Source organism: Chelon labrosus (genome assembly GCF_963514085.1).
Source record: "Chelon labrosus genome assembly, chromosome: 7".
Taxonomy (NCBI): domain Eukaryota; kingdom Metazoa; phylum Chordata; class Actinopteri; order Mugiliformes; family Mugilidae; genus Chelon; species Chelon labrosus.
In genome coordinates, this window is record NC_140343.1 from 17,712,007 (window position 1) to 17,739,221 (window position 27,215).

The window sequence follows — 27,215 nt, forward strand, 5'->3', positions numbered from 1 at the left end:
AGAGCCCTGTATGGAGGAAAGGCAGAATCACGCGTAGTTGTTGAAATACTTTTTAAAATGTTCATCTTAGTTTGCCTCAGTGTTGTTATTGTGATTGGTGCCATCTTAAAAGTTGTTTAATCCATCTCTGTTGCACTTCATTGTGTTTGGTGTTGTTAATATAATAAATCCAAAATTCAATTTGAAATATTTTAATCAGTTGCATAACATTTATTCCATTATTGATAGTGTTTCTTTTTTGTTAATCAGTTAAGAGGTATCTGTAAATTGCACCATGAAACAAAAAAGTCACTAGAGCTGCAACAAGTCGTTGGTGCCATTGATGACGTCGATTGGTATGGAATATGTCGAAGCGTTGCAGTGTTTAAGCCCAAACCCAGTTATGACAGGAATGCTGAGAATGAGAGAAAAAGGCCTGAACCTGAAGACGTGTCAGACGTGTTGTAATTCTTTCAATAGAGACTCAGTAAAAATGTCTCGGCAACATCTGTTGTGTTTCAGACAAGATCTCAACAACAAAGACTAGAGCAGATGCCGATGGCTAGTATGGCACAGCATTCCAGTGCATATGCAAGTTGTAAGCAGTCGGTTTACGAGCCCTATAAAACTGAACAACTGAGATTTCCATTGTGTTCAAGTTTGTGTAAGCAAAATTTAGCAGATAAATAATACAGCTACATTCATAATCAGCACAAGTCAATAAAGTTCAATCATACTCAACGCTGACTTTGCTGATTAACATCAAAATATAGTAAACAACACAAATATACAGTGCCATGGGACCTCGGCCAGCTCAGTCCCATTAGAGAAATGAGTGCAGAGAGAGAGAGAGAGAGAGAGAGTGGTATTAAAAGTATTTGCACGTCTCACAATTTTCCACATTTCTGCATAAAAATGTCTCAAAACATCAGCAGATTTTCATCCAAGTCCCGACATTAGACAAAGAGAACCCAATCAAAAAAAGAAAAGTGCACCTCAAGTTAATTTCAAGGCCAAATTATCTATTATCTTGGCCTTGAAATGAATTAAATGAGTTCATTTGTTCAGAATTGTTTCCAATCAGTGTAATGAAACTTTCTTGTTAAAAAAGATTGGGGGCATGTCACAGTCTGATCTTGACAACACATGTTTATGGAAGTGTATGATGGCTCAGACAAAGACGTTTTCTGAGGATCCCAGACGAAGAGTTTTTGATGATTATCAAACAGGAAAAGGTTACAGAACTATCTCTAAATCCACAGTCAGACACATTGTGAGGAGATTCAAGACAACTGACAACCTCCACAGGCGTGGTCGATCAACAACGATTATGTGCAAGCCGCATAATAGTCTGAGAGGTCACGAAGGGCCAGAGTAACTTCTAAACAACTAAAGGCCTCTCTTGCATTGTCTAATGTTAATGTTCATGAATCCACCATCAGGAGATCACTGAACAACCATGGTGTATATGGCAGGGTGTCAAGGACAAAGACACTGTTCTCCAAAAGGAGCATTTCTACCAATCTGCAGTTTTCTAAGCATCATGTGGACAAGCCAGAAGATCATTGAGAAAATGTTTTGTGGATGGATGAAACCAAAGTAGAATTATTTGGTTTAAATGAGAGGTTCATGTCTGGAGACAAATCAAAACTGCATTCCAGCATCAAAACCTCATCCCGTCAGCTAAACATGGTACTGGTAATGTCCTTGTTTGGGCCTGTTTTGCTGCATTTCGACATCACTGAAGGACCAATAAATTCTGAATTATTTCAGCATATTCCAAAAGAAGATGTCAGACCATCTGTCTGTGAGCTGTCTCTTAAGAGATACTGGGTCACGCAGAAAGACAATGAGCCCCAGAACACAAGTCATTTACAAAGAAATAGTTAAAGAGGAGCCAAATTAATGTTTTTGCTGATGTGTTGAGTCATTTTTATTCAAAAATGCAAGTGCAAATACTACAGTATTTGAATAAATCTTGAATAAACCTTAACTTTTGTTGAATAGTATAATTGGGCAAAAGTTTACATGTGTTCTTCATTCATAGCATCTTAATTAATCAATAGATTAATCAAAAGAAATTGTTGCAATCCTTCTTCAATCAGTCAATGGATTATTAAAAAGATGACATACAGTACAAATACAGTACATACAAGTCATGTTTTCTCATCATCCCAAGAGAGAGTTATGGTGACTTATAATAACTTATAGCTGTCACACTGTTAGCAGTTAGTCTGTATAAATCTAATTGTTTAAATCTGGTTTATAATCAGGCTGTTGCACTAACCTTTTCCCCGCATACCACTTCCACACGCAGTAACACAGCTCTGTGAAAACGCTCTTGATTTTTGTCGTGTCTGTGTTATGTAACACATCCTGGTGTGATCAGGTGATAATTGTGTAACTGCAGCCAAAGTGTGTGCACAATGACAATTAAGTCTGATTTATCAGTTAACTGTTGCATAACATATCCTGTTGTTATTGTATTATTATTAACCCTTACATGTTGGGGAAAATGCTTCATTGTGTTGTTATCTATCTTTTGTTCTTTTATGTTGGGCTTCAGCCAACTTCAATTCCCCTTAGCATTGTGTCAAACCACAGCAGCTCAAACTAGTCTCAGCAAATTTGTGATCCTTCGTTTTATCCCTTTCTCCCGTCTCCCATCTCCAGAACTTGAACCAGAACCCTCGCACTTTGCTGCCCAAGTTTTTCGGCCTTTACTGCGTCCAGTCAGGCGGGAAGAACATCCGCGTGGTCGTGATGAACAACGTCCTGCCCCGAGTGGTTCGCATGCACCTCAAATACGACCTGAAGGGATCCACCTACAAGAGGCGGGCGTCAAAGAAGGAGAGGGAGAAGGCCAGGCCCACCTTCAAAGACCTGGACTTCATGCAAGACGTTCAGGACGGACTGATGCTGGATCAGGACACTTATAATGCGCTGGTCAAGACACTACAGAGAGACTGCCTGGTGAGAAAGATGTCTGCACAACTGCTATGCACACACTCTACACTCGTTTCTGCTGTTCAGACAGGAAAGAGACGTGTCAGGACACAGGGAGGACAAGCTTAGGGGGAGATAGTGAGGCTAGTTTACTGGTTTTGAAGGAGGATGTACACAACACTCTCATAAAGACTCCTCAGAGAACAAGAAGAGGCCTAAGCAGTGTTGGTTAGAGGGACAGATTAGAAGGAGGGAAGAAGTAAGGATGAAACAATGCATGATTCCACAGGGAAAGATAAATATAGAGACATGGTGTAGAAAGCCTTCAAAAGAAAATGTTGACGAGTTGGAAATGTCAGGATGCTTTTGGTACCCTGATCTATAAAAGAGGATCACTGTTGAGAGATTAGATGCAGGCAGGAAGCTGTTTATGAGTGTTTGGCATTTCCAGGATCCCTCTCCATAAATTAGAGCTTTGTTACGAGCAAGAGGTTTAACAAGGTGTCTGGTCTGGTAGCAGGCCTGCTCTCGTCTTGTAAATCACCGCCTTACATTTATAGTGCATGTGCTTGGGAAAGCGTGTACGTGTGCCCGCTGGCTATCACATACATTTTTTATGAACGTGTGCATGCTTGTGAATCGCTAAGGGGCCACACTTTTAAGTCACACGTGTGTCAGTCTTTGCACTCTTGCATTTGTCATTATGTGTCATGGGCTCAGGTGCTGGAAAGCTTCAAGATCATGGACTACAGTCTGCTGCTCGGGGTCCACAACATGGACCAAGCGGAGAGGGAGAGGCAGATGGAAGGCTCCCAGGGTGACAGCGATGAGAAGAGGCCTGTGGCTCAGCAGAAGGCCCTGTACTCCACAGCCATGGAGTCCATCCAGGGGGGAGCTGCCTGCGGAGGGTCCATCGACACTGACGACACGTGAGTTTAGCCACAGACACAAAGGGCCGATGGCAAAAGAGATGGCAGAGTGATGAATGTGACACGTCTAAGACTGGCCATATTAACAGCAACACGCAAAGTGGATCATCAGTCTTCATCTTTGTCTACTGTAATATGTTTTATTTTAACATGGCATTTTAAACATATTTCAAACCTGGTTCAAACTAACAAATTAGCGGTGTTTCAGAAATTATCTACATCCACACATCAAATAGCTACCATGTAAGGTTGAAAATGTCATGTAGGATATGGGGATTGTCACGAATAGCTCAGATAGTAGCAGACTGACCGATAAAGCCCAATCAGGAAGTCTTCACAAAAATCTCTCTGCCTGTCCAGACCCAGTGGCAACCTCAGGGGTTGAAAAAAGTGAAGCCAACGAGAAGAGCTAAAAACCGCATTACCTCGAATGACCACTCGAATCTCGCTCCAGTCAGTCAATCATTGTAGACATCCATGTTACAGTTACCAGCTTTACAACAGAAATAAACATGTTTACAACCCAGTAGTAATAAAATTAGTAAAAGGGATTACCTAATTAAGGTTAAGGCTACTATTAGTGACAGGTGCCTTCTTCCTTGGTGTCAGACGTCTCCACCTCTTTGACCATTTTAAAGTAGCTGGAAGTTGGGCGACAGCTGGAGCCTCCACTTTGGTACAACTCTTCAGGAATCCTGTTGGTGACATCGTGGAGGGTGTTTCCATACTTACAGTCACAGGCTGAGACTAAAATGTGTATTTATGCTTTTTTGTCTTCATTTAGAGTTTTTTGGTTCTCCTCGTTGGTTTTAGTGTTCCAACAATGTTACAGTAGTGTGATTACTAGACATAAGAGGTTTTATATTAAAATGAAAACATATTTCTTATTATGGCTGTAGCTTTTGTCCTTCAACTTGAAACTGAATATCAAAACCTATGAATAATTTAACTGCTTTTTTTGTAAATTCATTTGTTTTCCCCTCAAATGTTTTTAATAATGATAATAAATTAAGTTTACATGCACGTAACAGTTTGAGATTACACCAACAATTTTCTGCCTGAGCATACAGAAGCATACACACACACTTTTTTCACTGGACAATGTTACCTTTTATCATCTACATAAAATCCTATAGTGTGGCGTAACTTAAACCTTCAGAGGAAATTTGAAAGGTGATACTAAAGCAGGATGCTCCATTTTCAAGTAACCCTAAACTTCAAGTCAGTAGTTTTGTGCGAGTGCTCTGCAGCTGTAAGGAAGTAGCACGAATTACTTCTCATAAAAACTATTAATGTAAGTAATTCTGAACAAATTTTAGTTGAAAGAAACTAGAATTGTTGGTAAAAACATTGTCTGAGTTGGAAGAACAAAACTATATAAGAATGAATATCACTCGCTTAGAATGAACTGTAGAGCTGAGTATCTTTGCAGTTCAGCCAAACGCTGAGTGGTTATAGGATTATGGAACATTTGGTCAAAGGTGAACACATAAAGTGACAGAAGGACTGGATCCAGAACTGAGCTCTACTCTACTGTTAAGTTTGTTTAACAGGACATTGAGTTGTCAGAGGCAGAGATGAATCAAAGCAGATCATCACATGCCATCTCTAATGTTCACATCTCCGATCGTTTCAACCAACAAAGACCAGTGCTGGCTTTAAATCTAGACATTCAGCTGGGGTTTGGACTGACTGCTGTAGTTTGGGATTCAAAATGTTTAAATGTCATAAATCGCTTCCTGCAGCTGCTCATAATACCACAGTTTTAACATGAATGTGAGCATTCATAGCATCACCATGCACACACCTCATAACGTACATTTCTTTTCCCTTTCTGTTTAGGATGGGTGGTATCCCAGCTGTTAATGGAAAAGGCGAGAGACTTCTTCTCTACATCGGAATCATCGACATCTTGCAATCCTACAGGTATTTATCACAGAGATTATGTAACGACAAGTAGTCACGCCACGTCTCCAGCTGTACATCTGACTATGATAATGGCTTGAATATATAATTGTATGTACTGTGCGTTCCTGCTGTACTCTACATTGAAACAGCTCATACTTTTCAGACAGCACATTTAATGTCTTCCGGCTACAGGCATCATGAGTCGTGTTCATGTTGGCTTATTACCTTTGAAAAAAGACAAGTTGAACTTCATTTAAACGTGTCTTTGTTTCTACAGGCTAATCAAGAAACTGGAGCACACGTGGAAAGCTTTGGTTCATGACGGGGTGAGTTTTAAAGCTCGTTACACGACACACAGCATTCAGATGCAGGAACAGTTAAGCATATACCGGATCTGATGAACAGTAGCCCTGAGTGAAACGTTTTTGTGATTTTTTTTTTTTTTGGCTTCAAGCTAAGATAACCTAACCTCATCTGTCTATCCATATACTTGTGCCAGGGCTGTCATCCTTCCTGTCCTTCATCCAGTTAAAAAAAGAAAAAAGTTGGTCTTCAGAAGTTGAGATTCAGAGCCAACTTTAGGAAGAACTATGGATTACTCAAATATTAACTTGGCCAGCCGTTTTTAATAAAAGGATAATTTTAATATTGTTGTGTACTCCATGATCATCATCCTTGCCTGTCATTTATCAGCTTTTAGTGGGCTTAACTCAAAATAAATTACTTTAATGGATATTTGTTTTGATGCTGGTTTGGGAAACGGAGAAAGAAACTCACTCCTGTTTCAGATATATTTAGTCGGTTATTTAAATGAAAAGAATCACTTTGATTTACAGTGAACAAATAATGTTCCTTTGGTTCACAAGACACTCCCTTGTTCATTTTGAAAGATGCGTTGTGGTGGTTAGCACTGATGCCTCACAGCAAGAAGGCGCTGGGTTCAAATCGATCGGCCCGACTGGGCCTTTCTGTGTGGCGTTTGCATGTTCTCCCTGTGTCTGTGTGGGTTCTCTCCAGGTACTCCGGCTTCCTCCCACCATCCAAAGACATGCTACTTAGGTTAATTGGTGATTCTAAATTTGCATGTGAGTGTGAATGGTTGTCTGTCTCTCTGTGTTAGCCCTGCGATAGACTGGAGTCCTGTCCAAGGGTGTACCCCTCGTGACCCTCCAGAGGACAAGCGGTTACAGAAAATGAATGAATGAATGAAGAACTGTAGGCCTCCATAAACAAACATGGCCAGAGCCTTGGAGACCGGCAGCTGCTACCAACCTACACACAGTATTTTATATTGTGTGCTGCCAGTTTTTTATTTTTATTTTACTGGAGATCTGGTTGACTATGTCGCTCACTGACGTGTATGAGAGTGATTTGCAACACAAAACAAAAGGACACAATTGGCAGTTTTACATTAATATGGCACAATCGATAAGATGTAAGGATGAACTGATTACAGTTTGGTCTAATAGGATAAAATGAAAAAGCAAAATGCTTACATTAAATTCCCTCAAAGTCTTTACTACATATATTTTTCAGTATGTGGATATGTTTATACTCTAGGATGTTTGGAGTGCTCTAACTCCGCCTGCTCCATCACCTCCAAAGCACCTCCTATGTCTTCATCCACTCAGCAGTTCTCTATACATCATCAAGTCTGCTCTCAAGATAGAAGGAGCCCAATTACTCTCTCCCCCTTTACTCGCTCCACTCTTCCTCTTTTAGACACACTTCAGACGTGTGGGAGAGCAAGCAGCCTCCTGTGCGTCACTGTTGATGACGATAATGGATACTCCACGCTGGCTCCATGTTACGCACAGCTGATGAATGCATCCGAAGGTGTTATTCAACGACAGTGATTCTATGGCAAACAGCTAATAACTGAGATGCTGATGCCTTCACTTCCTCAGTCTCCTCCACCCCTCCTGTCCTCTGTCGCTCTGAACCAAACACCAAGTGTCATCTGTCAGTCTGCTGCAGCATAAATAATGAAGAGCCGTGTCTGTAGCCTGGTGTGACTGTGTTTCTGTGTGAGTGTTGCTGCATTTTGGATGTGTTGTTGAGTTGCGGCTTGACCCAGAGTAAAGACTTACTGAAATGGGACACTAAAGGGACTAATAGACGGTTTAATCTACTGTAAGAGCCAGTTTGATCATTTTATCTATGCACCATTTGCCTCATTAATCTCTCTGTCTCTACCCCACAGGACACTGTCTCAGTCCACCGGCCAGGCTTCTATGCCGACAGGTTCTTCAAGTTCATGAGCAGCACGGTTTTCAGGAAGAGCTCCTGTGAGTTCAGTTTGCGTCAAGACACTGCCTTATATAGTCAGACAGAGCTGTGTGGGAAGAGACCTAAATGTCAGATTTCCAACTTCAGCTTTCTCTACTGCTCAGCATTGATAGGAAAATCAGTAGCTAAAAGCCTTATTAGGTGCAGTTTAAGTTGTGGGAAAAACATTAGTTGCTTTTGCTTTGCTGACTGTGTCCATGATATAAGAAACAGCTAAAATAACAAAATATATTTTAGCATCAATACATATCTGGAACTAACTGCATGTTTTAATTTGTAGGGATTTTTTGTGACCTGACCCACTTTTTTGTCCATTTTTTTGATCCCTTGCTATTTTTATTTTAAAATATCAGTACAATATATCTATCAGTGAATAAGCACAGGATTTACTTAATTTTCCATTTCAATCAAATAAGTGTTGCTAACCAAAACAGTTTTTTGGAAATAAAAGGGAGTATTAGAAACAACACCATTCACCAGACGCAGTTGTCGGGGGAAGAGGTTTCATTTGTTGAAAGCTGGTTAATTCTCAACACGTCTAACACACCTGTGTTTTCACTGTTCACCGTCAATGCATTGCCGTGCATTGTCCCTCAGCTTTGAAGTCCTCCCCATCAAAGAAGGGCCGTGTGTCGTTGTCGGTGCCTAAGTGTGTCGGCCCTGGTGCAGCCTGGTCAGCCAGCCAGCTGCTGTCTGAGAGAGACGAGAATATCTACGACCTGAGAGGAGCTCGGAGCTTCCCAACGCTGGAGGATGAGGGTGAATATGTTGTACACAACTACTACCTGTCATTGCCAAACAACCATAGCCATGGTAAACAAAAGCCTACTGGCAGTATGTGATAAATGTGGAGTAAAAGCCAACAAAAAGAAAATAAAGAAAACTATTAGGCACCAGCCTCCTCTAAGATAACCTCTGTGCATGTGTCCGTCTCCCAGGGCGACCCGATCTTCTTCCATGTACTCCTCCTTCGTTTGAGGAGGCCACCACAGCATCCATTGCCACAACTCTCTCTTCAACCACCTCTCTGTCCATCCCTGAGAGATCTCCTTCTGACACATCCGAGCACCCCCGCTACAGGTACACACACACACACACACACACACACACACACACATCTATACACCGATTCAGCCACAACCTTAAAAAAAACACTGACAGCTCTAAGTAAGTAACATCGATCATCTCGCTACAATGCATTGTTCTGCTGGGAATCCTTTGGTCCTGGCATTCATGTGGATGTTACTCAGACAAGTGACACCCACTCCATAGCAACGACACTCTCCAACAACAGCAGCCCCATCCCCAGCAGGATAATGCGTCTTGCCACGCCACAAAAACTGCTTAGTAACAGTCCAAAAAACATGAAAAATAAACCAAGTATCTGTAGGATGCTCTGGAACAACTCCAATTCAAAGAGGCCCCCTCCCCCCCCAACCCCTATCACCTGAAGGTTTCCACTACCAACGTCCTGGGACACCTTCAGAAGGTTGGTGTCTATTCCCTGAAGAGTCAGAGCTGTTTTGGGGGTGCAGGAGAGACCTACACAATATTAGGCAGGTCGTTTTAATGTTGTGGCTGATTGGTGTGCATTAACTCACTGCAATATTTATTTATTCTACTATTCATTGCCATTCTTAAGCCTTTATTGGACGCAATTGTCAGTAATTATTGGTTAATTTATTGTTGAACATACTGACAATATAATCAGGATTAAATTGAATCTTTTCTTTGTCATTGTGTACTTTATTCTGAGTTCAGTTTTGTGTCACAACATCAGCTTTGCATAGTCGTGTCAGTAGTCACTAACGTATTCAAGGACCTACCTTCAGTATGTGACATGTTAGCTGCTTCAGTTCTCATACACACTTTCTACTGACAGAGCTTCCTCTGTCTCCAGGAGGCACACCCAGTCTCTCAGCCATGACGGAAGGTGAGTCTGGACCACAGTTTTACAAACTCTTGACGCATTTATGTTTTCACAGCATTAAACATTTTTGGGTGTGGTGGGCGGGTAGCAGAAAACATGTAAAGTAAGCCTGTTTATTAGTAGACCCATTCTTCCTGTTGCTAAGTTTTGGCCGTGTGTGTTTTGATGTTTCATTTCCTCTTGGCATGCTGTTTCACATGTGGTTGTTTGCATTTAGGACCCAGGAGGAGCTACGTGTGCGCGAGGAGGATCAGCAGACCATCACAGTGGAGGTGGAGCTGAAGAGACACGACAGTGAGCCCACCATCTCTGTTCCACAGCCTTCACCTGAAACCAGGTACTCCATTAACACAATGATCAACTCAATGTGGATTTCATAATAACAGACCATGTGAACATGACCTGTTTTCACAAATCAAAGAGAGACAAAGCAGATCTTTTTACATGAACCAAGCAAAACTACTATAAACCATGTATTCACAGAACACAGAGTTGAATAAAATATACTAAACGTAAACAATGACACCAATAATATCACCACCACCAATTTATTGCCATCGAATCCGCTGTAAGAAATGCTGTCCAGTTACATCATCACGGATACAGAGCACGGTTCTTGTGCAGTTCCTGTGCAGCCAGAAGGTTTACATCTTTGTGAGAGAGTGTGAACCAGAACTATGTTAATAATGTTGAAAGCAAGACAGGATTTACGGCGTTTGACTGAACACACATTTCTACATCACAACAGCTCTGCAACTTGTGCCTTATAACTGTGCCAAATCCAAACATCCACAACCAAGTTGGTTTGAAAGGAAGGAATATTTCTGACATCTGTGTCTACACAGCACCAAACATTAAGTTTTTGTTAATGATGTAGTCCTCAGAAACACAAAGGGATACCTTTATGGCTGCATTCATCATCGTTTCCATTGGTAATAAGGTTGTACAGACACATGGAAAATTAAATTATTTACCTTTTTTTCAACTAATTTTTAGTTCTTATTCAGTAAACACTCTTAACTACAACAATATATTAGTATTTATTGACATTTTTTTTTTTTATAAAATATAGATTTGGGCAGAGATGTTGTTTCTCTTTTGTGTGGCTCTTTGTTTTAGTATTGCACCTTGAATAAAATATTGTGAACTGAACTGTTAATTGATCTGTATGAGCTACAGTACCTGAAGCTACAATTGCAACATACTGTCATGGTTAAAATGTAATTTAAAACGCTTTAATTACTTAATAAACCTCTAGCTGTCTGTACTGAGATGTCAAATATGACTTGGAAAGTCTACAGAGACGCCTGGAAGGTTGAGTCAGGACAATGTTTAACTATGAATAACTCCAGACTCATTTTATTTACTTACGAAAACTTACTGTACCCTTTAGATAACTTATCTTGCCACCCAAAAAGGAGTCCCAGCCCGACACTGAGAGTCACACATCTGATTCATGTATCTGTGATTCATCTCTTTCTGTCCTGCAGCATGTTGCCATATTTGGCTCAACCTCAGGCAGTTATCTTAATGTTGCATGTCTGTCAACACACACCAAACAGACCATAAATAATAAAAGTGAAATGCTCAAACCACTCTGTGCCCTATTCAGGGACAAAAAGAGGAAGTGCTTTTATAACTGTGACCCTAATACTGGATATATAAGAGCGGCAGTGAGTCCTGTGTGACCCCGATCATCTACAGTATGACTCCGTTTGACGCCTCTCTATAAATAACCTGCTGCCGGTGTCTCATCTGGACTCACCCAGATGTTAGATTAGCACACCTCTGGCACACGCTGTCTCTGACGTGACACAAACAATGAAAGGAGCTTAACCCATTTGTATATTGGGCTCCGGGATCTCCTGTTATGGACAAAATAAATGCTGCGGGGGCTGTGTGGAGCCGGGGTCGGCAGTAATCAGGTTATGAGAAAGTGCACACATGCATGTAAATTTGTGAGGTGTGTGTTGTTGTTTTTTTTTTCATGAGGCAGACAATGGGCCAAAGAAGCCCCGACGTGGGGGAAACCAGACAGTAGAAGTAGGACAGTGGGCCAGGAAGCCTGAGGGTGCTCCCATTAAGCTGAGATGATCTGGCATTTTGCATATTTTAACCTGATTTTTAACAACTATCTTGATTTGACATTTTAGTTTTATGTGAATGTTAAACTAAATTTAAAGATCAACACTCTAGAGCCTCTTTGGACTGAGAAAAGTAAAATCTAATGCGATAAACTATGATCAGACTCATACTGGCCTGATCTGAACATAGGAGAGGGGCTCACATTTATGTTGGGTAAGGTCAGTGAGGATCAGGGTGTGGTTGCCGTGGGAAACCAACTGAATAATTGGGTTTGATGCCAAGAAGGCAGCGGCTAGACATATGGCCTGTGGGTGTGGGAGGAGATGGCAAGGGGGAAGAAGGAAGGAGGGGGTGACAGGCAACTGCATTGACCATCTGAGCAACCCGACTCCTCTGAGCTGCCTCTAAGCCACCTGCAGTTGCACAAACTGGTTGGATGGGAGTGACAAGCAGAGACAGGGGACTAGGATGAGTGGTTGGAAGAAGATAAAGAGATAAGTAGGAAAAAGGATGTGTGAAGAAAGTCTGGGAGGCAAAGATAAAAACATCTGGCATGTGAAAAAGAAGAGCTGTGAATGAGATAAAACAGAGGGAGAAGGGGCGCAGTGTCGTGAAAGAGTCTTTCTGCGTGGCAACCACCATCCTGTCCTCCTCATTCATTCAGCCAATCAGTTCTCTCTTTGAGATGCCAAGTCTGCTTTTTTTTGCTTCAGTGGCCAACTGTCGGGCTTTTCCTCTGGTGGAGCTAAGCTGAAACGCAGAAGCTGAGAAACCGATGTGGACGCGACTAAATCCTTCCTAATAGTTGATGATCTGGCCAGAAACAATAAAGGATTGTGGCAGCACGCAGCCAGCTGGCAAGTCTTTGAGCTTAAGCAGCTAAAGCGCAAGCACCCACACACACAGCTGTTGAGTTTCAGTCAGGGCTAGTTTTCTCTTGGTCCCGCATCTCTGCACTACTGCAGGAAAGTGGCTCATGGCAAGTGACCAAAGGAATGGCTCTTAATGTTGGCAACCGCTGTGTGTCTGCATCGAGGTGAATTTGGAGCCAGGTTGTTTTGTCCTTAGACTACATGGACTCAGATGGAGGGATGTGTGAGGTTTACTGAGGTTGAAGAGTCCCCTCACAGCCTGTATTGAGGTACTTCTAAACCCTTAATTACCTAAAAAGGCATTCTTCTTCTGAGTCAGACTCAGTCCTGGCCGAACACAGAGACCTGAGACACATACAGTACTTTAATAGTACTAATCTGAACTCCAGTTTCACTCAATCAATCTAACAATCTGCTTTTCCACAGTGATGTTCAGGAAGTAGCCGTTGCAGAAGCTCCAGTCGCAGCAGCAGCAGCAGCACCTTCCGGCTCTTCGTCAGCACCCGAAGCGGCCTCATCCTCCTCCTCTTGTGCCCCGGCTGCTCCCTCCTCTCCCGGGCCAGGCGAGGAAGCCCCATCCAGTCCTAAGGTGGTGGTGGAGGCAGACAGAGCCAGCCAGATGTCCGGCTCGGGATGCACCAGTCAGGCTTCAGTCGATGATGACGATGACGTGCCAATCACAGATATCTACTTTGTAAGTAAAACCCTCAGCGTAGAAACACTTCCTCAGACGCAACGAATAATAGCTTTACACCAAAGAGCAGCTTCATCACTTCTGTTTGTTTTTCAGATTGACTTTTTTTAATTAGCCATCACGTCGCCATGTGTATTTGATCAGGGTCAGTGTATTTATGGTTGTTGAGTAAATATAGTCTGAGCTGTATGATGCTGTCCTCCAGAGGCGCTGACACATGGACCGCACACAGGGAGAGGAGGCTCAGGCTGGTATGAGAATAAGAGTGTGCAACTATTGTTTTAAGTGTGCAGTGTAATCAGCTAAAGGAAATGCTTTTGGAAACATTTTGGAGAATTATTTGTTCACTTTTTTTGCTGAGAGGCAGGTTAGAAGATCAGCACCTGCTATCCGGTGTTTATGTTGAGCCCAGTGTGTTGGTGCAAGCTTTGCATTTACCATACACCTGTGAGAGTGGGATCAATCTTCTCATCTGCCTCTTAGAAAGAAAGCATATGTCCCAAAATGTTGAAGCATGCCTTTAAACATGCTGTGCTGCAGTGTGCAGTGGAGTGTTTTAATAGCATGCGCACCTTCACTTTGTCATTCCTGTCAACAAGGCTTCAGACACACACAGTGGATTTTGTGTGAATAACAATTAGTGCTTTAGCTGCTGGCTACCATGGGATGGTTTCGTGTTTGCAGGTTTAAATGTTCCTTAACACACACTTATAAATAAATGTATGAGCGTCAGGTGGAGGATGGAGAGCGGAGCCAGTGATCACAGTTACAGATAGAAACGTTCCCACCTGGCTGCTCTCCTGCTGGGTGTCTCCTGTCAGGAATCAAACACCCTCTAATGTGGCATAAGAAATCCTAAAGACCAGCAGGTTAGTCAGTGAGCTCCCTCAGTTATTTAACAGTGCTCTCATCTAACCAGCTCTCGCCGACGTGCAGTTTTCATGCTTCGAAAGGAGCAGATACTCCCTCTGAGCTCTGAGCAGGGGGTTTGCACCACTGCATGGGGCAAAGCAGCATCCTGTCCTGACATGTTCCTACTAGAGAGTGGACAGTAGAAACTACCACCAGACATCCAGACTAACTTTTGAAAACTTCTTAAAATGAAATATGGACAAGTACCATATGAACTGGATCTCTGCCACATTACTCAGTCTGGCCATACTGCAGCTCATCCTCTCATCATTTATGTCCCTTAACTGTTTCTGCTATCTCCATCATCACCATCACTTCTTCCCTCTTTCCTCCCACACTGATCAGGATTCTGCTTGATCGCTCAGGCTGCTTTCTTTCTCCACGAGTAAAACCCTCAGGATCTGTTCCAGTCAATTCACACATGAAAAGCGAGAACCATGTTACTCTCTTCATGTGACATACAGTAGGTTTCAGGTGCAAATACTTATGCATAGCTCACATGACTGCTGCTTGTACCATAAGTAACTTCTATATGACCTCAAGAAGGTACAAGAGCAATTTACACCACCTCTGCTGTTAGCTAACTAAAGGCTAAATTCAATGTAGCTGATTAATATTTGTTAAGATGGCTTTCCACATGTTTTCCTTTACTGTACTGTTGATTTTGGTTTGCTTACTTTTACAATGCACCGTTATAAGGAGGCACGGGGGTTTTTTAGTTGGAGTTTTTGCAAAAGGAACATAAATTAGTCCTCTTCTGCTTATATTTATACGTAGCAAACCAGTGTCTACTTATTTAGCCCATTTGTAGAGACATTCAGACTTCAGGAGCATTCAGTTGGTCTTAAAGGACCATTTGATATGATTTAAATTGTGCAATATATCTGTAGATTGAAAGGGAATGTATTTGAGCTTGTGTGTCCTTTCATGGAAAATACACCATGTGTCTTTGAGTCTGAAGAGACTGAGGTGATCGCTTAAGACACAGAGGGAGATAGGTGTGTGTGAGACAGTGAGATAGAGTCTTCACTTCACAGGTTCCTAAGAGCGACTCGTGTCTGAATTATTCAGCCACTACCACCAGCCTCCACGTTTTCTGATTTCCTCTCAGCACTCTTTCACCTCTGTACTCCCATGTCCGATTGTTTTTCTGGCTCCTGTCTCCCTCTACCCCATTCACCCATTTTTACCCCGACACTCAAATCATTTTCACCATCACCTGTTCAATCTAGTCCTCCGTCTTTTTCTTTCTTTACTATTTCCACGCTCTCCCTCTGTCTCTGTCTCTCTTTCGCAGTCCTGTGATTGTCACCATGAGTCACAATGAAAGTGGTGCGACAGTGGTGTCGAGTGGAAGTAGGAGTAAAAACAGAATGGCTGCCAAACATGTGAAACTGTCCATCACCACTGACTCATCCAGTGTGTGTCTGCTGCAGTTACACACGTCCAGAACAGTCTTTTCCATTTTCACCTCAGCATGCTTCCTGTTTTTTCTCTTTTCTCTCTCTCCTCCATCCGTCTGTACCTTATTTCAACTTTTTATTTCTGTCTCTGTCTGTGTCATGTACCTGTGTTGTTGTCAGTTTCCTGATGGGAGGACCTGGGTGGTCTCTCCCTTCCGACAGAGGAGAAAATGCCAGTCCAGTTGGCCAGTAAGTGAGAAGTGAGTTAGACTGGTGGTAGACTAGATTATTCCCACGTACGTCGCTGTTTATGAAACACCATCACAGTGTTGAGAGGAAACAAGATTTTTCTGGAGTGTGCCGGGGAAGCCGCAGCCTGTCATGATTCGTGCGATTTAGCCACAGCCGGTGTTGACGCTAAAATACAAAGCCTGCTCTCCCTGTAGAGAAGTGGGAGAGGCGGGTAAACAAAAGACAGGACGCTTCCTGTTTGACAGTCTGTCTGTCTTTCTTTTTCGTTCATCTTCTGCTGAGTCTCCATTTGTTTCCTCACTCACTGACTACTTGCCTCATCCCTCTTTGCACCTCAAGTATGAGGATAGCGTTTTAGCTGCAATGTGCTAAGCTTTGTGTGTGTGTGTGTGACATCAGCTCACACCACCTCCATTACCAGCACACTGTGTTTCAGCTGCTTCCATTTCTTAAAGGTATGGTAACCACCCTTAAAAGACCTTAGCTTTTTAGAGACAACACCGAGTTTAAACACAGTGCAAATACACATAGTGCGTAAAGTCTTTTTGCTTGTTGGAAAGGAAAGAAATACATCCTGTTCCCTTGCTCTGCACTGACCGAGGATGCTTTCTGTGTGTGACTGTCTTAGCATCCTGGCTTTTCTCTCATTCCCATCTCCTCCTTCCCGCTCCTCATGCTTCCTGCTTGGCTGACGCAGCAGCTCATCCCTTGATCTGTACATTGGCACTTTGCTCTAGCCCAAAAAGAGATATGACTCAAAAACACACCAGTAAGACCCACTGTAATATTTACATCACTTAATCGCAACATGTTCAGCTCTTCCAGGATCAACACTTTAATGCTGTATGTCAGATTCACACTTTCCGATGTGTCTCAAAAACATTTCCTCCTTTATGCATCCCTAATTTTCATTTCCTGTCTTGTCTTTTCTCCTGTGCTCTCCTGTGTCTTTCTCTCCTGCCTGCCCCTGCCGCTTGTCTCTGTGCCTCTGGCCTTTCCTCTGTCCCTCTGGCCCCCTCTGCTGTGGTGGGTGTGTAAAACAGCCTCCAGAGGACAGGACCTGGGTGTACTCTCCGCTACACTATGGCTCAGAGTCTAAGGCCCTGCCAGATGGGGATTGGGAAAGAGAGACAGTAAGTGAGACTAAACTATAAAGTACAGGAAAGTCGGTTCCGGACCACGTTGTGGTGATTGTTCATCCAAGATAACTTGGACGGAAAAGGATGAGTTTGAACGTTAACCTCTGGAAGAAGCTTCCGCAGTAAATGCAGAGACAGCTTCTCAACTCCCAGAGTGCATTGCTATTTCAAGAGTAGATTTAATCTGAGCCCAGAAACACCCCCCCGCATTACTGCATTCATTTTTCATTGTTAATTGGGTGGAAATGGTCACTGACTGCCTGCGTGATCATTTAGTCCACGACCAGCCATCTTGTGTCCCTCCAACAACAAGCTGCTCAGATTCATCAGCCGCGTGAAGCCGCTCATGCATCACCAGACTCCCATGGCTCACGCTGTTAAAGGCATGTAAACTAACATCACCAAAAATCTATTTATTTTAAGCAGTTTAATTTTTGGAGTTTACTTTAAGAGTGAAAAGGTTTTTTTGCAGCGTGAAGATTTAGACGTAGGCAAAATTATTCTTTTATATTGAGGCTCAAACTACTGACTTCTACGCTGATAAAGAACAAAAGAACTTCAAACTAACTTAAAGACACTGAGCTATATAATATAGAAAATGTAAAACACAATGAAAGATTTCTCTAAAATTCAATAGTGTTATCTTATGGGTTGCATTGACAGGGTGTTGAGCTTCCTTGTTTTTTCCAGTTTGAGTAAAAACTGATACCAGAAATGCATTTTCAATTTGTTTGCTGTGTTTATAAGAATCTCTGCCTGAGCTCACTATGCTTCTTTCCTGTCTCCTTTTCATTTTATAAATGCACTTTGATTTGCTGGCTTGATGTTTCACTTTCATTAGCAAGTAGTACACACAAACGTACACATTTTATCCCCAGGGGAAATAATTGATAATGTGTTTTCTGAGTACATTAACTCAGTCTGTCTGTCTCCCGCAGTAAGCCCTGTTCTCTGGCAGAGAGGAGTGAACATCTCCGTGGAGAGGACTCATCCGTCTGAAGTCCAGACCTCAGTGGTAGCAGCGTGATCTCTGTCTGAACCTGGATTTTAAACAACACACTGAGAGGAAAAAAGTGACTTGAGTACTAAAGGGGGGGAAAAAATCCACACAGTGAGGCCGTCACTGATTTCCAACCATCCCTGCCTTTCACCCTTGACTAATGAAATTTATTATATCAATTTAATAATTATGTGTATGTGTGACATAGTGCGTATAAGGCTGTAGTCTTATATGTTTGACATACTTGGGTGACCGTCGTAACTCACTGTTTGTTCTGTGTGACACGAGCAGAGCCCTCCAACAGACTTTAGACTGGCTTTCCCACTCAGTCAGCAGCACGTGCAGCTGTGAAGTGAAAGGAGTCGCTGGTTCTGGAAATCCCACCATATTCATTTTTCTCAATATTACTTTAGACACGAGGTCTTGCCTCATAAAACATTTATACAGCAGATTTTTTACATTTTAAAAACCTGCATTGTTTACATTTATTCATCCTCTGTTGAATAGTGTGACGTATATGTTTAAGCTGCAGATTGCATTGTCACAAAACAGCATTTTAAACTCTTGATTGGATGTTTCTTACCAAAATGCACCATGGGAGTTGTAGTTAACTTGACTTTTTATCAAAGGACACAGCTGGTCATCTTTAGTCGTCCACCCTGGCCACATCATAATGCTGTGAACTGCTTTAACTCTCTCTGAGGACAACGCATGGCATTTCCAGAACCAGGGACACATGTGAACAGGTTCAGCCAATCAGGATAAAGTTGCCAGCTAACTTAATTAACTCTGACTTTATACTGTACACCACATGTACGTTTTAGGGCCTTCAGTGAAGTGTGAAGGACTGTGTTTGGAATCACATTCCTAGATGCTACATGCTGCATAGTTTTATACTATATCCTGTACGCTACCTCCTATACAGTGTAGTAGGCAGTATGTGAAAATTACCGTAGTCACATGAACTATAGGCCCATACGATCACCATGGAAACTGTTATCTGGCAGCTGACGACAGTATACGTGATTTTTACATAGAAATCTGTGAAAGTCTGTTACATATTAGCTCATGTAAAGTGTTTGTTTTTTTTACACAAACCGTCATCTGTATTCAAATTTACACTTTCAGTCGCCTGTGTCCATCTGCAACAGCGATCTTTTGAAGCCTCCATCATTTTTGCGTACACCCTCCAGTAAATAACGGTGCAGTCACCACATTTAAAATATTTAAAGTTGGCTTGCGGCCTGCCAACATACACGAAGAAGAAGAAGAATGACCGTGATGCTACTGCCATGCAGGTATCTCTGACATCTGAACATTGTAAAGTTCACCACATACTACTTGCTACTACGCTGATAGTAGATAGTATTTTGAACACAGCCAGTGTGGTGTTTGAGGACTCTGCCTGTGCTCACAGAACAAGAGTTACAGTGAAAACACTCAAAACAGAACATCTGGACGTCTCTGTCATCACATTTCTAGCAGTGAAAATATGCAGTTAAGTTTTTAGAGGAAACATTTGCTTTAGTGAATATTTACAAGGGTTGAATTTACAGCATAACGATTTAGACCTTAACTGGTTTTGCTACATTTTTATTTAACAACTTTTGTTTTACTGCTGCAAACTATTATTTATTTGTAATTCCTTGTCATATTCACTGTTACTTTTTTCCACGCTGAATTATTTTTTTTCTAAATGCATCCAAAGAACTTTAAGTTGAGTTGATTTCTTCACTGCAGCTATTTCGTAGTATTTAGATCTCGCAGGTTCTTAAAACATAAGGTGTTAGATGAGTAAATTCAGTGTTACTACATTTTTTCACTACACCCCGCGTTGAAACAACCGAAGCTTAGGCCTTCAAAACAGAAGGATTCAGTTACAACACTAAGGCAGCAGACATTGTCTTTATAGTAATCGTCACATCATTACAATGTCTTCCAGTGTCACCCTATTTTTGGACAGATGCACTCAAATAATCATAGTTTATTTAATTTTTTTAGGTGGAAAAGTAATCCTCATATCAGTAAGACTTTCTATATCTGGTCACTCTCACCTCCTCACAGTAAGAAATCCAGTCAGCAGACATTTGAAATGTTTGTGGATGTAGAGCATCAGTTGTAGTATTTGCATTCGATATCGTACCTGTTATATGTATATTTGAATGAAAACAGCACGTTGCCGTGCCAACTCGGTGAGACGCAGCAGTTTGCAAATGAGCTGAATGTCGTTTGCACTTAATAAGAGGACCTGCAGATGAACTCGTGATAGAGGCCAAATAAACAAACATCACATAATCCAGAGGCATATTTTTAAGTCTTTAGGTAAATGTTTCTGCTCACACATGCTGATATTTAGACAGCATTTATTTTAGGATTGTGTGTGTGCGTGTGTGTGTTGGTGAAGTCAATCACAGTCATTGTAGGGTTAGTGTTTATTGTAGTCTCTCTGTGGCTGACACCTTAGGACTTGCAACTAAAGACTTCAACAGATTTTTTTAAATCTCCTTTATTCAGTTGGGCGTTCGCGTAAAGGAGGAAGCATCGGCGTCGGACACGTTCAAATAGAAATCGGTTTGTTCTCATGACGTGCAGTGGCCAGTCGTAATCAGTTTGCTATCGTTCATCAGATGAAGACCATAGCAGCAATATTTTGTACAGTCTAGCTTTTGAGTTCATTTTAATTGCCTTATTGAGAAATTTTACATGTGGGTCTGTTGTTTATATATATATATATATTATTTTTTTTTCACTTGTGCTGTTGTATTTATTTTTCTTTCTCATAGTTGTGCTCCTAAGAATGTGTACATAAAACTATAAATACATATATAAAGATATACAAATATATTTTCCATTTGAATCGGAGAATATTATTTTTATTTGGTTTTATTTTTGCTGCTGGGCAAGAAATGATTGCAATCCACATGATTTACTGTACCATATTCTTCAGTGTGTTTATGGAGAAGCAGCTGCTGTATATTTATGGTCTGTAAACCACAGCTGTTTCTTTGTACGATATCCAACACCGAAAGATTTGTGGGTTTCACTGTTCATGCAAATCAATAGGGATTCTTCCAACTGTTCAGCTGTGTTGTGTACGTGTTTTCAAATCGCTGTGTGCCCTCGTCCAATAGGGAGAGTCCTCTACAGAGACATAGCATGACTTCAAAAATGAATATGCATATCAGAAATGTGTATTTATGTATATCTGTGTATATTCATCTATTTATACGCGAGGATAAATAGATGGCTGTGTGTGCGTGTGTTTGGACTCAATCAGAATGAATACAAAATAAAAGCAGTTCTATGAATTGTTGTCCATGGAGATGATATCATGTAATGTTTGTTTATTAATCCATTGTTGAAATAACCATCTCCTCTGAAACTGAAATATATACAGTACATGTTCTCTGTTTTTACTTCCATCCATTTGTACACACAGAGCGTAGTGAGCACACTCTGAGCGGTGGACAGCCATGCGAGGTGCCCGAGGGTCAGTTTAGGGGTTATATGTCTTCAGCCGCCAGTGCCCCTACAGACCCATATCCAGTTCTTTAACCACCAATCTTATATTTTGGAAACTTTTTGATCCTGTAACTCCATTATAGTATAGACGGATAGTACTCTTTCAGCTATTATACATTAACTGTCACTGTTCACAGTTCATAAGGGCCAAATGCATCATTAGCTACACAAGATTTTATGAATGAGAGCAACAAAAAGAACAAAAAGTGTGCTTTTTGAGGCTCAGTTATTTATGATTTTAACTTTCTCAGTCCAGTTTGCCACTTTCTGTCTTTCTGGAGTTGTCTGTTGTGCTAAAATGAAGCAAACAGATTTTCTTAAAGTTACACCTCAATGACTGTTAGTGACTTAAAGAAATTTTAACTGACGCCCACTGATCAGTGAGATACACTTCTCCAAAATCATTGTGTTTGCCAGATTCCTCCAGGCCTAAAGGTTTTATGGCAGTAAGCAAATCAAGCTTAATATGGACCCGGCCTTACTGTTGACAGTCTGCTGGAACACCTTCCATCAGGTAAAAATGAACTCAAACACGTTAATAAAACATATATGTTTCATATTTTATAAAGTTAAATGTAAATAAACATTAGCATAAATACATGCTGAAACATTTATTGCACTGGTGTGTTCCTCTCGCTGAATATATTGAGCAACAATCCATATTACTCTCTCGGATATTGCTCAATCTACAAGCAGGCGCAGTATGCCCACATTAGGAGAACAAAGGGTGTAATAGCTCGTCCTGTTCTCCACTGCGCACGGTGATTGGTCGGCCTTTTCCAAGGGCTCAGATGATTGGTTAATAGACATGTCACTCAACAAGATTACGTTTCTGATTGGTCCAAATCGAAGTTCCTACTCTCACGTGCCTTTTCTCTTCCTTGAAGGTGGTGTCTCCTAGTTAGCTACCGGTGGAGAGAGGGTTGTTGTTGTTCTTGCTTGTGGAGAAAGTATAAAAAAAAATATTCGTCTAAAATGGGAACCAGGGATGATGAATACGACTATTTGTTCAAAGGTAGTTTCTTCTTTAAATGCGGTCGGATGACAGCAGCTTCGCCTTTTTCTGTAAAGCTTGCACGGCAGCAGCAGGGACTGAGGAAGTCAACTAAGTCAGCACTAATGCTAAAGTTAGCTCCAGTAGTAGCAAAGTAGCAAACGATAACATGATAGCTGTTGACTGTCAAGCTAGTTCTGTTAGCTTTTTGCTAACATCTGCTACGAATTTAATGTAAAGATCTGTATTATTACAAGTGCTCGTCAGTAGCGTACGCTTTGTCCCTGCGTGTCCGGTGATGTTAATTAGCAGGCAAAGGTTAGGTAAATAAGTGGCTACATAAGTAGCTAGCTTGCTAACACGGTAGCTACTTGCCCTCTTTAAAAAAAATAACTCGAGTCGACCTCAGATTGACTTGTTGAACTACAAGACCGTGAATAGCTGCTCTCTGGTGCACAAGACAAAAACCTTTTTACTGTTTTTTTATGCTAGAAATGCTAATTTAAAGATAAATCTACTGATAAAATTAACTTGTTGACAACGAGCATAACCACTGTCTGACATGTTCCTCTGCACTGCTAACGATCAACGTGCAGATATTTTATCATAGATAAAACACCGACACAATCACGGACATAATTACTAGAGGTACAATAAAATACGTAATTGATAAAGTCGATAAGATTAAACTCTGTGAGCTAGGACATTGCCTTAACTGTTATAGTACTGAATGTGCATCGTCCAGCACTGCAAATAGTTAAAATTATATATATATTTGTGCGTGAAATCTACCAGAGGTGTCTTCAATAACCTCTTCCTGTGATAGACTGGCACTAAAAACTGTTGAACTAGCTGACTCGGTTAACACCAACATTGACACCTAGTCTGTGTCTTGATGTTTTAATGTTTTCTGTGTGGTGTGCTCTTTCCGTTCCAGTCGTACTAATCGGAGACTCCGGAGTGGGCAAGAGTAACCTGCTGTCCCGTTTCACGAGAAATGAATTCAACCTGGAGAGCAAGAGCACCATCGGCGTGGAGTTTGCCACCCGCAGCATCCAGGTGGACGGCAAGACGATAAAGGCTCAGATCTGGGACACAGCCGGACAGGAGCGCTACAGAGCAATCACCTCAGCGTGAGTTTGGGTTGTATTGAGACCGTACGCTTGTTTAAAGGGGAATACTGATACATTCGGGTTTCTCTGTGAGCCCGTTAGGATGTTGGGGGATCTCAGAAGTCCTTCTTTATACATACACTATCCTACACTCATCATAGTGTCACATTGCAGTATCTCTAGACTCACCCTTTTCTCTTGCTGCCTTTATTTCCTTTAGGTATTATCGAGGTGCCGTCGGGGCTCTCCTAGTTTACGACATCGCCAAACACCTGACATACGAGAACGTGGAGCGCTGGCTGAAGGAGCTGAGGGACCACGCCGACAACAACATCGTCATCATGCTGGTCGGGAACAAGAGCGACCTCCGCCACCTCAGGGCCGTGCCCACCGACGAGGCTCGAGCATTTGCAGGTAAATTATTAAGTGACGTAACTGGGAAAAGAGCATCTTAAAGTCAGTCATGTGATTGAAGTAAAACTGTTTTAAAATCCAAGTATAAACATATTGCGTATACTGAGCCTTTTTGTCGTCGTCGTCTTCTTCTTGGACTCAGAAAAGAACACTCTCTCGTTTATTGAGACATCAGCCTTGGACTCCACTAATGTTGAAGAAGCTTTCAAGAGCATTCTCACAGGTAAGAAGTGTGATAAACATGATTTACAGCTTAGTGCAAATCTCCCCTGTGATGCAGTGTTAAAATTTACTAACCGCTGTTTTCTCTCGTAGAAATCTACCGCATTGTATCTCAGAAGCAAATATCGGACCGATCTGGACACGAGGATTCTCCCGGCAACAATGTAGTCGACATAAGTGTCCCCCCAACCATGGACGGACAGAGAGGCAACAAGCTCCCTTGCTGCCAAAGCCTGTGACCCTCTTGTTTTTTTCTCCTGTTTGACTCTGTCAGTCTTTCCTCTGCTTTCCTTCAGTGCTGCTGTCATTACACCCTCATGGGTTCAGAAGTCTCTGACACCAAGACTCTTGTATTTGACATTCCTGTTTGCTGTTGGTTTGTTTTGTTTTTTTCTCCGTTTGTCTTCCTCTGATTTCTGAAGAACTTAAAATACATCACAGCCTCGTGGTAGCCAGGAGACGGAGTGCAGAGCTATCAGGAGGTCAATCTCGAAGCTGTAGTAAACTATAATTTTAAAACAATGATGCATAGTAAACTATACGTAACTAGGAGGTGATCCTATTGACCCACTCCTGATTTAAGGAACGGTGAGGGATCACTGGGGCTGCGTATCAATGCTCCGAGTTTCTTCCTCTTGCCTCCTTTTCTCAGCCTGCGTGTAGAAATGATCTGTCTGGTTGACCTGATGCAGTATGCGCTGCAATAGAGGAGAGGAGACGAGAAGAAGGTATGTTTGGAGTACTGATGTGTATTCTGTCTGGAGTTTCTGGATGCCTCTTTACTTTTAATTTTGCTCTGAGCCCTGTGCCCACTCTGGCATGAAATTAGCATGAGCCAGGGATCAGACTGGCTGTGACTGACTGACTTAATATGGGCAAGTGTGAAAAATGACTGTTTTTGTGTGTGAGCGTGCGTGCGTGTGTGTGTGAGTGTGTGTGTGTGTTAATCTTAGTGCACAATGATACCAAAGGAAACAGATGCAATCAAAATCAGTTTTCTCATTTCAGGCTGCTAAGATTGCAGAAAAATTGCTGTATTTGACAAAGCAGTCCAGGCTATTTGCAAGGAACCTGTAACGCTCTACAGGAGAAGTATTGTTTTAAATTGTGATGCATGATTTATTATTCGTGAAATCAGCCTTCAGCTCCTCTCTTGAGTTGGCTCTGGTCAAACTCAAGCTGTCTCAAAACAGAAAACGTTTTTGCACTTACGTCCAATAATTTCAATGGAACAAATCATGTTATTTTAACGTCTTTATCAAGCAGCAGTTTCCTCTCTGGTATCTGTTGCAGGAGATAAATATGTGAGTAATATGAGAACGTTTAAAATGGAGCCCCAGTGAAAAACACTCTTCATGCAACACTTTCACTCCAGCCACTTTAACGGAGAATATGGAACTGAAAAATCAAAGATGCAAATTGTTTATACGGCTGGATGGAACAGCTGGCAGAAATGCTTTCATGTGTGAGTTATTCGAATGTTTTTCTCATGACATTTCTTTTAAAAAATAAAAAAATGTACGTAAAGTGAGCAACACTGATTTGCTAATTTTGCTTTACACAGTATACTGAAGCATAAATAAAATCTAATTCACAAGACCCTGTTTTTTGGATACGTTACTCAGTGTAGTCAAACCATAAGATTTACCCCTACATTTAGAAAGTTGACACGGCAGCATTAGAAGAAGACACGGTGATTACATATATACGTATGCTAAGAAAATAACTTGAATGTTGTATGTGTGCACATGGCGCACTCATACATAGATCGGCATGTGCGAGTGCGTTTGTTATTCTACACAATGAACATGACCTCTTGTAATCCGTATGCAATAAATATGAAAATCCTTTGGGCTGTGGTGTTGTGAATACATTAATGCTGTGTCAGTGGACGTGTTTTGACATTACTGCAAATGTGCATGTGATGTACCAAGAATAAGTAGTTTTTCTTATAGCATCTAACAAATCTGTACATTTCTGTATTAAGGACAGGCCTTGTTCAAATAGTGGATATAAATACTGTGGATGAATTGTAGTTGATAACTATTTCTAATCTGTTAAGGCAGGGTGTCTCAACTCATTTTAGTTCGGGGGCCATGTAAAGCCCAATTTGATCTGAAGCGGGGCCGGACCAGTAACATGACAGAACAATAACCTATAAGAAACGACAACTCCAGACTTTTTCCATTTCTTTTAGTGCAAAGAAGAACAAGTCAATTAGGAGAATGTTTACATTTAATAAACTATCCTTAAAAAAAAAAGTACAATTTGGGCACGTTGCTGTCTGCTGTTTAGTCCTGGTTCTCAGTGTTGTGTTCTGTCCACTTCTTCTCTTTCTAAAACAGTGGACAAATTAGGAATAGCTCTTTGCAAATTCATGCTGTGGGCCGGAGTAGACCCTGTGGCGGGCCGCTCATGGCCCGCGGGTTGCATGTTTGACACCTGTGTGTTAAGGGGTATTTTTTTAAACTAATATGGCCGACATATAAGAAAGTTGTTAATTTAAATAACTACAGTCTCATAACTACAGTCAGTATGGAAAATTATATTCACAATTCCAATCTTTATGGGACTGCAAAGTAAAATGCTGTGTAGAAAATGTCTGTTTGTGGC

At 41.5% G+C, this 27,215-nt stretch overlaps 2 protein-coding genes across 7 annotated transcripts in view; both read left to right on the forward strand.

The window, feature by feature from the left end:
- The window catches only part of pip5k1ca (phosphatidylinositol-4-phosphate 5-kinase, type I, gamma a), a 47,097-nt gene extending 24,755 nt beyond the window's left edge, over window positions 1-22,342 (forward strand). For 2 of the 6 annotated variants that reach the window (XM_084548677.1, XM_084548681.1), the window contains 10 exons: window positions 2,653-2,952; window positions 3,646-3,854; window positions 5,697-5,780; window positions 6,040-6,088; window positions 7,966-8,050; window positions 8,649-8,810; window positions 8,990-9,131; window positions 9,934-9,984; window positions 10,199-10,318; window positions 13,365-14,844. In XM_084548677.1, the coding sequence (XP_084404803.1) occupies window positions 2,653-2,952; window positions 3,646-3,854; window positions 5,697-5,780; window positions 6,040-6,088; window positions 7,966-8,050; window positions 8,649-8,810; window positions 8,990-9,131; window positions 9,934-9,984; window positions 10,199-10,318; window positions 13,365-13,743 (1,581 nt within the window). In that variant the 3' untranslated portion in view covers window positions 13,744-14,844. Of the gene's footprint in view, window positions 1-2,652; window positions 2,953-3,645; window positions 3,855-5,696; window positions 5,781-6,039; window positions 6,089-7,965; window positions 8,051-8,648; window positions 8,811-8,989; window positions 9,132-9,933; window positions 9,985-10,198; window positions 10,319-13,364; window positions 14,845-18,276 lie in introns of those variants that run through there. The other 4 variants (XM_084548678.1, XM_084548682.1, XM_084548680.1 and 1 more) reach the window with 3 other exon arrangements.
- Window positions 22,343-22,733: 391 nt separating this feature from the next.
- Window positions 22,734-26,451, forward strand: LOC311490737 (ras-related protein Rab-11B-like). Its single transcript, XM_084548395.1, has 5 exons — window positions 22,734-22,875; window positions 23,792-23,987; window positions 24,187-24,380; window positions 24,523-24,603; window positions 24,696-26,451. Exons 1-5 carry the CDS (start codon window positions 22,836-22,838, stop codon window positions 24,839-24,841), a joined length of 657 nt encoding a protein of 218 aa, XP_084404521.1. The 5' UTR covers window positions 22,734-22,835; the 3' UTR covers window positions 24,842-26,451.
- The last annotated feature ends 764 nt before the right edge of the window (window positions 26,452-27,215 follow it).